Source organism: Heptranchias perlo, chromosome 4 (genome assembly GCF_035084215.1).
Source record: "Heptranchias perlo isolate sHepPer1 chromosome 4, sHepPer1.hap1, whole genome shotgun sequence".
Lineage (NCBI taxonomy): Eukaryota > Metazoa > Chordata > Chondrichthyes > Hexanchiformes > Hexanchidae > Heptranchias > Heptranchias perlo.
The window spans coordinates 56590871-56603018 of NC_090328.1; the positions used below are offsets into that span (position 1 = coordinate 56590871).

A 12148-nucleotide genomic window follows, 5' to 3' on the forward strand; every position below is an offset into this window, starting at 1 on the left:
GGCTGGAGGAACAGGCACAAGTCGACCTTGACATCGATTTTAAGGCCTGAGCTGTGACTGCTGGTGATTTGTGATGGCAGTAGTTGGGGCGGTAACCATTGCAGAAACGGGGAGAAAGTCCAGCAAGAGGACACTGGTTGAGTCACGGTGAAAAACAGTGTTTCTTTGATCTACGCTTGTTCCTCACAGGCTGAGCCCATATTTTATCAACTTAGGAGATCAGACAGGAAAGAGAGTAACATTCTGTACTTATCAAAATTACAGGAATATTACTTTCCTGTATCATTCAATAGGATTTAGTAGTATAATAGTACATCCCCCTATGTTTTATAAAATTACAATTACTAAAAAAAAGTATACTTTTAATGTGCCTTTACATTATATTTCTAGGAGCAGTTTTAATTTTTTTACCAGGATATGATGAAATTGTAGGACTCAGAGATCGGATTCTCTACGATGACAAAAGATTTGCAGATAATTCTCACAAGTAAGTTTTCAAAACATATATCAAGTACAATTTCTGTAATAGGAAGTTAAATGAATATTTATATAATTTATCAAAACTGTTTTCATTGTGCTCCAAAACAGTGTTCATTTACACATACTGTATATAGAAATTAGTCATGTTATATACAGTAGGTATCAATCAAATCAATACTAGAACTATATATTTATCATAAATATGTTTCACCATACCCACTCAACATCACCTTTTGCATGAAAATATTCTCAATTTTTTCCCTCTTGCCAACATAAAGTTTTAGAAGGTGATCACAAGTAGGAACCCTAGCTGACTCTCCACCTGGGCTAGGGAAGGGAACTGAAGCTAATTGTAATGTTTGTTACCACCCTGGATGAGATCAACTAACTCAGCACAGACTTGGAATTGAACTTAAGAACTTATGTCAGTATGGCTCAATACTGCAGGAGATGTGGTACATTTTACCCACCGAGCCACCAGGGGAGCTATCATGAAAACTGTTTTAAAGAAATTTAACTTCATTCTTTGACCTTTCAATGAGTCCAATATAAAAAACTACATGGGAAAACTCTCTGGCTTTGCAATTTAAATTTACAGTATGTTTACTAGAATTGAATGGTCGATATTCCCAAAATATTACCAACAATAAATTAAGTATACGATACACAGCACCTATTTGGGCTCTTAAGTTTATAATGCTTCTACTTCTACTTAACAACTAAATTGGGAATCAACTTAAAACTATTAACCTTAATTCTGGATACATAAATTTGTTCACAGAAGGTATATATATTGCATATATAATGCTAGTATCTTGGTGTTTATAGTAGATTTTTGGGAATGTACAGAAAATAATCAGGCACATTCAGCTGCTTTGGCAAGATTAAAGCCGGAAAGAAGTTAACAAAGATAACAGTGCAGAATACAGTGGAACTAGTCATGTACAGCATTTGCAGAGTGTAGTCAAATAATCTCTTGAATACACAGCAAAAGTAGTTGTGTGAGTCAAGCTGATATAATTAATTGTTTTTGCAGATGTGCACTGATAATGTATGCATTGTAGATTTAGTATGTTCTCTTGGTGTATTGTGAAAATTGTTTAAATTTAATTAACTCAAAATGCAAACAAACATCTGAACAGTACAGTACTTTATTCCCTCCTAGGTTACAGGTTTTCATGCTTCATTCCAACATGCAGACATCTGACCAAAAGAAAGTGTTAAAGAACCTACCTAGTGGAATTCGTAAAATAGTGAGTTCAAAATTATTTAAAATAAAACCACTGATTTAAGTTTTATTTTTTCCTACCCTTACAGCACTATTGATTATTCTCTTTTTTTCAGATTCTTTCCACAAATATTGCAGAGACGAGTATTACTGTCAATGATGTGGTATTTGTCATTGATTCTGGAAAAGTGAAAGAGGTAAGATTTAATCATCGCGCATCAAAATGTTTTTACAATACTATGAACTTGGAAACACTTCATTGTTTCAATGACATTTTTGTTCCAGAAATCATTTGATGCACTGAACTCCGTCACAATGTTAAAAATGGTATGGATTTCTAAAGCGAGTGCTGTACAGAGGAAGGGAAGGTATAATAATTACTCCATTTTTGTGATCTTAACCGTATTAGTAAGAATATATGGAGATAGTTACCCTCTCCCTTAGACAAGCTATTAAGCTATGACATTGGCATCTACCTGACAACATAGAAGATTGCCAGGGTATGTCTTATTCACAAAAAATAGAGTAAATCTAAATCAGCTAATTACTGTACTGTGTCAGTATTCTCCCAATCATCAGTAAAGTGATGGAAGGAGTGCCATCACGTAACACCAATTCACCAATAATCTATTTATTGACTCTCAGCTTGGGTTCTGCCAGGACCACTCACCTCTAGACGTCATTGCAGCCTTGATCCTGACATGGATGCGAGAGCTGAATGTCAGAAGAGGTGAGAGTAGCTGACCTTTACATCAAGGCGGCATTGGACTGAGTATTGCACAAAGGAGCTCTGGCAAAACTGAAGTCTGTGGGGGTCAACAGGAAAACTGAACAGTGGCTGGAGTCATACCTGACACACAGGAAGTTGGTTGTGGTTGCCAAAGGCCAGACATCTTTGCAGGACTTCCTCAGGGAAGCGTTCTCGGCACAACCATCTTCAGCCACTTCATCAATGACCTTCCCTCCATCAAAAGGTCAGGATTGGGGCTGTATGCTGACAATTCCATAGTGTTCAGCTCTATTCACAACTTCTCCGATAATATATGTGAACGAGATGAATATCTAGTTCCGATCTCAAGGTGGGTACTGTTACACTTGGGGTTACACTATTGTATTGTTAGATATCGGGTAGTACGGCCACACACCTAGATGTAAGATGCCCAGACTGCTAAAGAAAGTGTCTAGCATGAGAGAATAACGCAAGACCCTAAATACTACATGGAAAAATATCAGTTGGAAGTTGTTTTTCCTTTGATCAATCAGATATTGACTGATTTGAATGATTTCCAAAATCTTTGTCTTATGAATGTTGTCTTTTGGGAGATGAAATTTTGTGGAATGTTGAATTGTTAGTCTTCTATTGCTTGTTTAACTACACTGCATTCCTGTCTGCTTTTAACAGGGCAGGTCGCTGCCGACCAGGAATTTGCTTTCACCTGTTTAGTAGGTTACGATTCCGAAATCTGTTGGAGTTCCAGACTCCAGAGTTGCTACGGATGCCACTGCAGGTGTGTGTTTGCCTTATTGCTCGTATAATACTTTTTTCCAATGTATAATTGTAAATGTCTGCAATTTTTTTTTTATTCGTTCTGGGATGTGGGCGTCGCTGGCAAGGTCAGCATTTATTGCCCATCCCTAATTGCCCTTGAGATGATGGTGATGAGCCGCCGCCTTGAACCGCTGGAGTCCGTGTGGTGAAGGTTCTCCCACAGTGCTGTTAGGTAGGGAGTTACAGGAGTTTGACCTAGCGACGATGAAGGAACAGCAATATATTTCCAAGTCGGGATGGTGTGTGAATTGGAGGGGAACGTGCAGGTGGTGTTGTTCCCATGTGCCAGCTGCCATTGTCCTTCTAGATGACAGAGGTCATAGGTTTGGGAGGTACTGCTGAAGAAGCCTTGGTGAGTTGCTGCCATGCATCCTGTGAATAGTACATAATGCAGCCACTGCGCGCCGGTGGTGGAGGGAGTGAATGTTTAGGGTGGTGGATGGGGTACCAGTCAAGCGGGCTGCTTTGTCCTGGATGGTGTCGAGCTTCTTGAATGTTGTTGGAGCTGCACTCGTCCAGGCTAGTGGAGAGTATTCCATCACACTCCTGACTTGTGCCTTGTAGATGGTGGAAAGGCGTTGGGGAGTGAGGAGGTGAGTCTCTTGCCGCAGAATACCAAGCCTCTGACCTGCTCTTGTAGCCACAGTATTTATGTGGTTGGTCCGGTTAAGTTTCTGGTCAATGGTGACCCCCAGGATGTTGGTGGGGGATTCGGCAATGGCAATGCCATTGAATGTCAAGGGGAGGTGGTTAGATTCTCTCTTGTTGGAGATGGTCATTGTGTGGCACTTGTCTGGCGCGAATGTTACTTGCCACTTATCAGCCCAAGCCTGGATGTTGTCCAGGTCTTGCTGCATGCGGGCTCGGACTGCTTCATTATTTGAGGGGTTGCGAATGGAACTGAACACTGTGCAATCATCAGCGAACACCCCCATTTCTGACCTTATGGTGGAGGGAAGGTCATTGATGAAGCAGCTGAAGATGGTTGGGACTAGGACACTGCCCTGAGGAACTCCTGCAGCAATGTCCTGGGGCTGAGATAGTTGGCCTCCAACAACCACTACCACCTTCCTTTGTGCTAGGTATGACTCCAGCCACTGGAGTGTTTTCCACCTAATTCCCATTGACTTCAATTTTACTCAGGCTCCTTGGTGCCACACTCGGTCAAATGCTACCTTGATGTCAAGGGCAGTCACTCTCACCTCACCTCTGGAATTCAGCTCTTTTGTCCATATTTGGACCAAGGCTGTAATGAAGTCTGGAGCCGAGTGGTCCTGGCGGAACCCAAACTGAGCATCAGTGAGCAGGTTATTGGTGAGTACGTTCCGCTTGGTAGCACTGTCGACGACACCTTCCATCACTTTGCTGATGATTGAGAGTAGACTGATGGGGCGGTAATTGGCCAGATTGGATTTGTCCTGCTTTTTGCGGACAGGACAGGGAAATTTTCCACATTGTCGGGTAGATGCCAGTGTTGTAGCTGTACAGGAACAGTTTGGTTGAGGCGTGGCTAGTTCTGGAGCACAAGTCTTCAGCACTACAGCCAGGATGTTGTTGGGGCCCATAGCCTTTGTTGTATCCAGTGCACTCAGCCGTTTCTTGATATCACGTGGAGTGAATCGAATTGGTTGAAGACTGGCTTCAGTGATGATTGGGATATCTGGAGGAGGCCAAGATGGCTCACCTACTCGGCACTTCTGGCTGAAGATGGTTGCCTTGTCTTTTGTACTCATGTGCTGGACTCTGCCATAATTGAGGATGGGGCTGTTTACAGGGCCTCTTCCTCCATTAGTTGTTTAATTGTCCACCACCATTCATGACTGGATGTGGCAGGACTGCAGAGCTTTGATCTGATCGTTTGGTTGTGGCATCGCTTAGCTCTGTCAATGGTATGTTGCTTCCACTGTTTAGCATGCATGTAGTCCTGTGTTGTAGCTTCACCAGGTTGGAACCTTTTTTAGGTACTCCTGGTGCTGCTTCTGGCATGCTCTTCTACACTTCTCATTGAACCAGGGTTGATTCCTTGGCTTGTTGGTAATGGTAGAGTGAGGAATAAGTTACAGATTGTGCTAGAATATAATTCTGCTGCTGCTGATGTCCCACATCGCCTCATGGATGCCCAGTTTTGAGCTGCTAGATTTGTTATGAATCTATCCCATTTAGCACGGTGGTAGTGCCACACAACACGTTGGATGGTGTCCTCAGTGCGAAGATGGGACTTCGTCTCCACGAGGACTCCTACCAATACTGTCATGGACAGCTGCGTCTACGACAGGTAGATTGGTGAGGACAAGGTCAAGTAGGTTTCTCCTTCGTGTTGGTTCGCTCACCACTTGCCGCAGGCCCAGTCTGGCAACTATGTCCTTCAGGACTTGGCCAGCTCGGTCAGTCGTGGTGCTACCAAGCCACTCTTGGTGATGGACATTGAAGTCCCCCACCCAGAGTACATTCTGTGCCCTTGCTACCCTCAGTGCTTCCTCCAAGTGTTCCTCAACATGGAGGAGGACTGATTCATCAGCTGAGGGAGGACGGTAGGTGGTAATCAGTAGGAGGTTTCCTTGCCCATGTTTGATGCCATGAGATTTCATGGGGTTCAGAGTCAATATTGAGGACTCCCCGGGCCACTCCCTCCTGACTGTATATCACTGTACCGCCACCTCTGGTCGGTCGGTTGGTCTTGCCGGTGGGACAGGACGTACTCAGAGATGGTGATGGAAGAGGCTTGGACGTTGGCTGAAAGGTATGATTCTGTGAGTATGGCTATGTCAGGTTGTTGCTTGACTCGTCTGTGGGACAGCTCTCCCAATTTTGGCACAAGTCCCCAGATGTTCGTGAGGAGGACTTTGTAGGGTCGACTAGGCTTGGTTTGCCTTTGTTGTGTCCAGTGCCTAGTGGTCCGAGGCCGGGTGATCCGTTCGGTTTTATTCTTATTATGACTTTTCGTAGCGAGATTGTACAACTGAGTGGCTTGCCAGACCATTTCAAAGGGCGATCAAGAATCCACCACATTGCTGTGGGTCTGGAGTCACAAACAGGCCAGACTGGGTAAGGACGGGAGGTTTCCTTCCCTAAAGGACATTAGTGAATCATATGGGTTTTTACGACAATCCTGTAGTTTCATGGCCGCAATTACTGATTCCAGATTTTTTAAATTTAATTTAATTATTCTACCAAAGTGTTAAATGGTGGAGTGCATTTTGAAATAAATAAGTCACCACCATTGCATACAGAAGTTTTTTTTGCCAGAATAGTGCTATTGAGAGGAGATGAGCACTGAAAGTTGGTTTTTCTCATACAACTGATGCATTTCATATTGGATGAGTCTGTGAAAGTATTGAAGCATCATTTTCAATCTGATGAATTAAACATCTATAAAAAGACATAATAAAACTGACCATTCTAAAGTATAGTTACGTAATTGATTCATTTGTATGTTTGTATATCTCTAGGAACTTTGCTTACATACCAAACTGCTAGCTCCAATCAATTGTCCAATTGCAGACTTCCTTGCAAAAGCACCAGAGCCCCCACCTTCACTTATTGTTCGAAATGCTGTTCAGATGCTCAAGGTAGGAGACAATTATCTAATAAATGAGGAATACATTTTAAAATACAGTATTAGGAACACATTTGTTGCACTAATTTTCATTCTAGACTATCGATGCCATGGACAGCTGGGAAGATCTAACAGAACTCGGTTACCACTTAGCAGATCTTCCTGTGGAACCTCATCTGGGCAAGATGGTTCTTTGTGCTGTAGTTTTGAAGTGCCTTGATCCTATTCTTACTATTGCGTGTACTCTGGCCTATCGAGATCCATTTGTTCTACCAGTGCAACCTTCACAGAAGCGTGCTTCCATGTTGTGTCGAAAGCGCTTTGCTGCAGGAACATTCAGTGATCACATGGCTCTTTTAAGAGCTTTCCAGGTGGGCTTTTTGAATTTATTTTGTGGCACCAGAATAGCTTGTATTCACGATCAGGAGTTCAGAGCTTCATAACTATGCTAATTGTTTTTTAAATATCAAACTAACATTATTTACATCACTCCTACCTGAAGTTTCTGCCTTGTATATTTGAGGAAATAAACACCTAACAGATATATAGTGTACTGCTTTGTGAATTAAATGTAACTAGCATGCTTGTGAATAGTGCTCTGCCACTGGAGAAAATTGAGCTTTATCTCAATGTATTTGGTGCCATATTGTGAAAAAGTTGATATTCTAAGATTAATGTTAAAAAGGTAGTTATGTTAATTCAATCAGCGTTTATCAGTTTTGCCCGGATGCTTGAGTGATGGGTGTATTTTTAGGTTCCCGACCAGAAATTAGTGTTTGAGTACCAGTGTTACAATTTAAAAGTTTGCACACCAGATTGTGGGAGTTTCATTGACACTTATTGGCTCACTAGATGTCCTCCAGCTGGTTTTAATTTTTGGGGTAGGCATGCAAGGAGAGAGAGACTAATGCACATTAACTTCCCATTCTGAATAGCAAATTCCAGGTAGCAATATAGTCTGTGACCTAGGCACTTCTAGTAAAGGATTTGGGGGATGGACTGAAGAGTGGCGTTTTATAGTTGAAATGCACCTTAGAAATTTACAGCACAGAAGGAGGCCTTTCAGCTCATTGTTTACACTGGCTCATTGCTAGAACAGTCCAAACTAATCCCACCGACCTGCTTTTTCCCTGTAGCCCTGTATATTTTTCTGCTTCAAATATTTATTCAATTTTCTCTTCGAAGATGCAATGGTCTTTGCCTCCGCCATTCCCTGTTGCCAAGCTTTCAATGCTTCATCAGTTGAGTAAAGAAATTTCTCCTAACCCTTACTCACTTTTTTAGTGACAATTTTAAAATGATTCCCAATTAGAGGAAATGGTATTTCTCTACAAACCCTATCGAAACCCTTCATAATTTAAAAAAAAACTCTTATTAAATTTTCACTGGCCAGTAGAAATAGTCCCAGTCTCTCAAGTCTCTCCTTAAAACTATATAGTTTCCCATCCATGCCATCATCCTGGTAAATCTATGTTCTGTGCTCTTTATGACTTTAATGTCTGTGCAGTGTCCTCTAACTGATTTAATCATTGCCGAAATTTATTGTAACCTCCTTGCTTTTCTATCCTCTTTCCCCCCTCCCTCCCTATTTATGAAACCCAAAATGCTGTTTGCCTTTTTTTTTGGCTTCACCTAACTGCACTTGCATTTTCAGGGGAATGATATATTTGAATCCCTTGGTGTCTCTTTTCATCCGCACCCTTCTATTGCATGTATTCTCCCCTTCATTCTTTTTCCTTCTAAAATGTATTACCTCACACTTAGACACTCAGAATTTAATGTGGCAATGTTCTTCTGATATCTTTATAGTCCAAATCATCTATATCCACTAAGAGTGAGCCCAGCACCCATTAGCTCTAACCTTGTTTTCTGTCCATAATCAACTTTCTATTGTGTTGCTACATTTCCTTTATGCCACATATTGTTGTTAAAAGTCCCCTGAGACATTTTATAGAATTGTATGCATTCCTATTATCTCATTAGTTGTGGTTATATTTTTTCTGGTAATCTTATTGTAACTACTGTTGGTCTTTACTTATCTATTTCTAGAGTATTTGTTGTACTGATCATTGGTTTAAAGTGTCTAATCTTATAATTAAGGTTTTGAAGGAATAGACAGCAGAATTGGAGAGCAGGCTTATTTTACTGATGGAGTTCAGTGAACATGAATGATTCATTGATAATTGATCTTGAATGAGACAGCTAAGGGGATCAGCTAAGCAAGCTGTATGCAATGCATGTTAGGGAAATGGAAGAAGACTGGAAAGAAATTGGGTAACAGTAAGGAGAAGCTTTAAGCCAAGTGAAAGGATCAGTGGTGTAATTCTGAGATAGTACAGGGGGTGTTACATAGAGAAGATGAGAAATTAAGGACATAGTGCAATTTAAAGGAGTGAGGGAGAAAGGTAGGAGATTTGGTGAAATATGTTGACTTTTGGCGAGGCTAGAATTGGTGTTTTTTTTCTCTGCTAGATATGGAGATTTGGGATATTGCGACTGGATAAAATTGTGCAAGAAATGGGATATAAGCCGGTGGCTGTTGTACAAGTGGGAATAAATAGCATGAGAGGAAAAAGAGCTGGAGTTGCTCAAAAGTAAGTCTAGGCAACTTGCCAAGAAATTGAAGGAACACTATAAAGTGCATTTTCCATTTTATTAACCTTAGGTAAAGGCATTGAATTCATGAGAAAAATTTTGAGGATAAATGCATGGTTGCCAGATGGCACCTGTTGAAGTAATTTTTATAGATGACAAGAATTGTTTTTCACATAAAATAGGGTGGTATGGAGCGATGGCAAAGCTGCTTCATAAGCAGGGGCAGGCAGAGAAGTTAATGATACGGATGCTTACCTGATGTATAGTCATCCCTCATATAAAAAGACCTCAAGGAAAAGTGCTTACAACTAAGTGGGGGAGGAAGGAGAATGAAGGGTAATAGAGGGCAAATAATAACAGTCAACAGCCAAATATATACTTTACTTTTTACTCTTTTTTTAATCCTTTATTCTCCTTTTCACAAATCCTGAAAGTTGTTTTGTTTACTCTTAGTGTAGGTTTATGGAATTGAAAATATGGGTGTAGGAGGACAACATATATGAACTGTTAACTCTACACTTCAGCTTTTTAAATCCCTAATTCAATTATATTATCAGACTTGTATGTTACAAATCATGCAATCTAGTGAAATGTTCACAGAAATGGATTTAGATTACAGTTTGATTGGGTGCCTGAATCTAGTATTCTATAGTTACAAAAAGTATTGGCAGCCTCCTTTGGAAATGCCTAAAGAAGTTATCAATGTTCTTGTTTTTACTGCCTACATATGGACTTGAGATGACTATTATGAATCTTGTTGAGACTGAGGAAGGGGTCTAAAATTACGATGTTGCGTTCAGAGACTAATAATCTCTGAATTTTTGTTCATTTTTGAGATGTGGGCATCACTGGCAAGTTGTCTGAATTTTTACAGCTGAGTGGCTTGCTCGGTCACTTCAAAGAGCAGCTAAGAGTCAACCACTTTGGTGTGAGACTGGAGTCGCATATAGGTCAGACCGGGTAAGGACGACATGCTTCTTTCCCTAAAGGACATTAATGAACTAGTTGGGTTTTTACAACAATTCAATAGCTCCGTGGTTACTTTTTTTTTAAACTGATATTAGTTTTATATTTGCAGATTTTTTTTTAAACTGAATTCAATTTCTCAAACTGCCATGGGATTTGAACTTACTTTCTCTGAATTATTCGTCCCAGCCTCTGGATTACTAGTCCAGTAACAACACTACACTACTGTACCCCATATTTTGTGTCCTCCTTTCAATTTCTATAAGGAATATTTCTACACTAAGTACAAGTATGCTAACAATGAGAGTGGATGTTTTTTTGTTTTTGGTTGTGTTGAATTCATTAAGCCAATTTTCATTTTCCAGATGAAAACTGATGGCCTGGATGTTCTATTCGATCCAGATCTTGGATGCCACTGCAATATTGGATGATATTCAGGGAATCCATTAAAAGTTGCTGCTAAATTGGGAATTAAATATTTAAATTTACATTAAACAATGTAATAGTTTGATTTTTTTTTTGTGATTTTAGATATTCATTTTACTTTGAAATATTTTGTTTTCTTTCAGGCTTGGCAAAAGGCTCGCAGTGATGGTTGGGAGAGAGCATTCTGTGAAAAAAATTTCCTTTCTCAAGCTACAATGGAAATCATTATAGGCATGAGGACACAATTGCTGGGACAGCTCAGAGCTTCAGGTAAGCACAGGTTAGAGGTGAACATAATGCAGGCTGAAATTTATTAACCGGAAGTCCATAGCCAGCTGAACACACAGGACATCCAGTACTACTTTGAAAAGCGAACCACAACTCTTGATTGCCATTGAGGCATCACGACTTGTTGCTTCTTGGGAGATGACCTTTGTGACAATTCTTGTTGATGGTGTTGGCTTACTCTACTTTCTTTTCCAGGATATGATGGTCACAAAGAAACAATTTTCTAATAAAAATAACTGACCAGAAAGAAATGGGATTTAAAGTGGTACACAGGCAGATATAGGGGTACTGTAAAATCTGATGTATAAACTGTACCTTCATAAGTGTAGAGATTTTATTGAAAATAGAGGTTCACTTACATTCTGTAAATATCTGTACTTCAAGCTACACTGATCTTTAAAATCTGAAACCCAAAGTAATATTTGATTTTTCAAACATGTTTAAAAATGCAAATAAACTGCAACTGTTGCTGCAAATAGTTTATTTTTTCCTTGACACTGCAGTTAGTGTAAATGTAGGTTGAATCCAGTGTCAGGACCTGAACTGACCCAGAAGAAACCAGTTCGCGACTTCCAGGAGGAGGGCATCTCACTCCGCTTCACATCCCATCAGTCTCTCCTGTGCTTATCACTCGCTGCCACCAAATTCTCTGGAAACACCAAACTTCTCTTCCTTACTTTTCTTCTCAAACCTTTCAATACTAGCACTCAACATTTACCACTCATTCGCTACCACACCCTCTTTCCCACTCTTTGCAGCTTCACTTTTCTCTCCTCTTCCACCTACAATGTATCATTCCTCCGCGCCACTCAAACCAAACTCCCCAATGTACATTCATCTGACCGTCATGTATTCAACTTCATCCTTACATTCTAACCAGCAGAAAAACTGACACACAAATATGAATTTCTCTAATTTTTATTGTGATTGATATACAAAATATTTTATCCAAGTTCAATATGCTGTGACTGAAATTGTGAATATTAATATGTATGAAAAAATCTCTCTTGGGTTAATTATCCTACACGCTTTAAAAAATGAACTCAATATTTTATCTGTA

The 12148-nt window shown here is 40.2% G+C and overlaps 1 protein-coding gene across 5 annotated transcripts in view; it reads left to right on the forward strand.

Moving 5' to 3' along the window:
• The window catches only part of ythdc2 (YTH domain containing 2), a 78285-nt gene that overhangs the window by 36260 nt on the left and 29877 nt on the right, over positions 1-12148 (forward strand). For all 5 annotated transcript variants that reach the window (XM_067982965.1, XM_067982967.1, XM_067982968.1 and 2 more), the window contains 8 exons: positions 391-487; positions 1646-1733; positions 1825-1905; positions 1994-2076; positions 3111-3216; positions 6707-6826; positions 6912-7184; positions 10944-11070. In XM_067982965.1, the coding sequence (XP_067839066.1) occupies positions 391-487; positions 1646-1733; positions 1825-1905; positions 1994-2076; positions 3111-3216; positions 6707-6826; positions 6912-7184; positions 10944-11070 (975 nt within the window). The remainder of the gene's footprint in view (positions 1-390; positions 488-1645; positions 1734-1824; positions 1906-1993; positions 2077-3110; positions 3217-6706; positions 6827-6911; positions 7185-10943; positions 11071-12148) is intronic.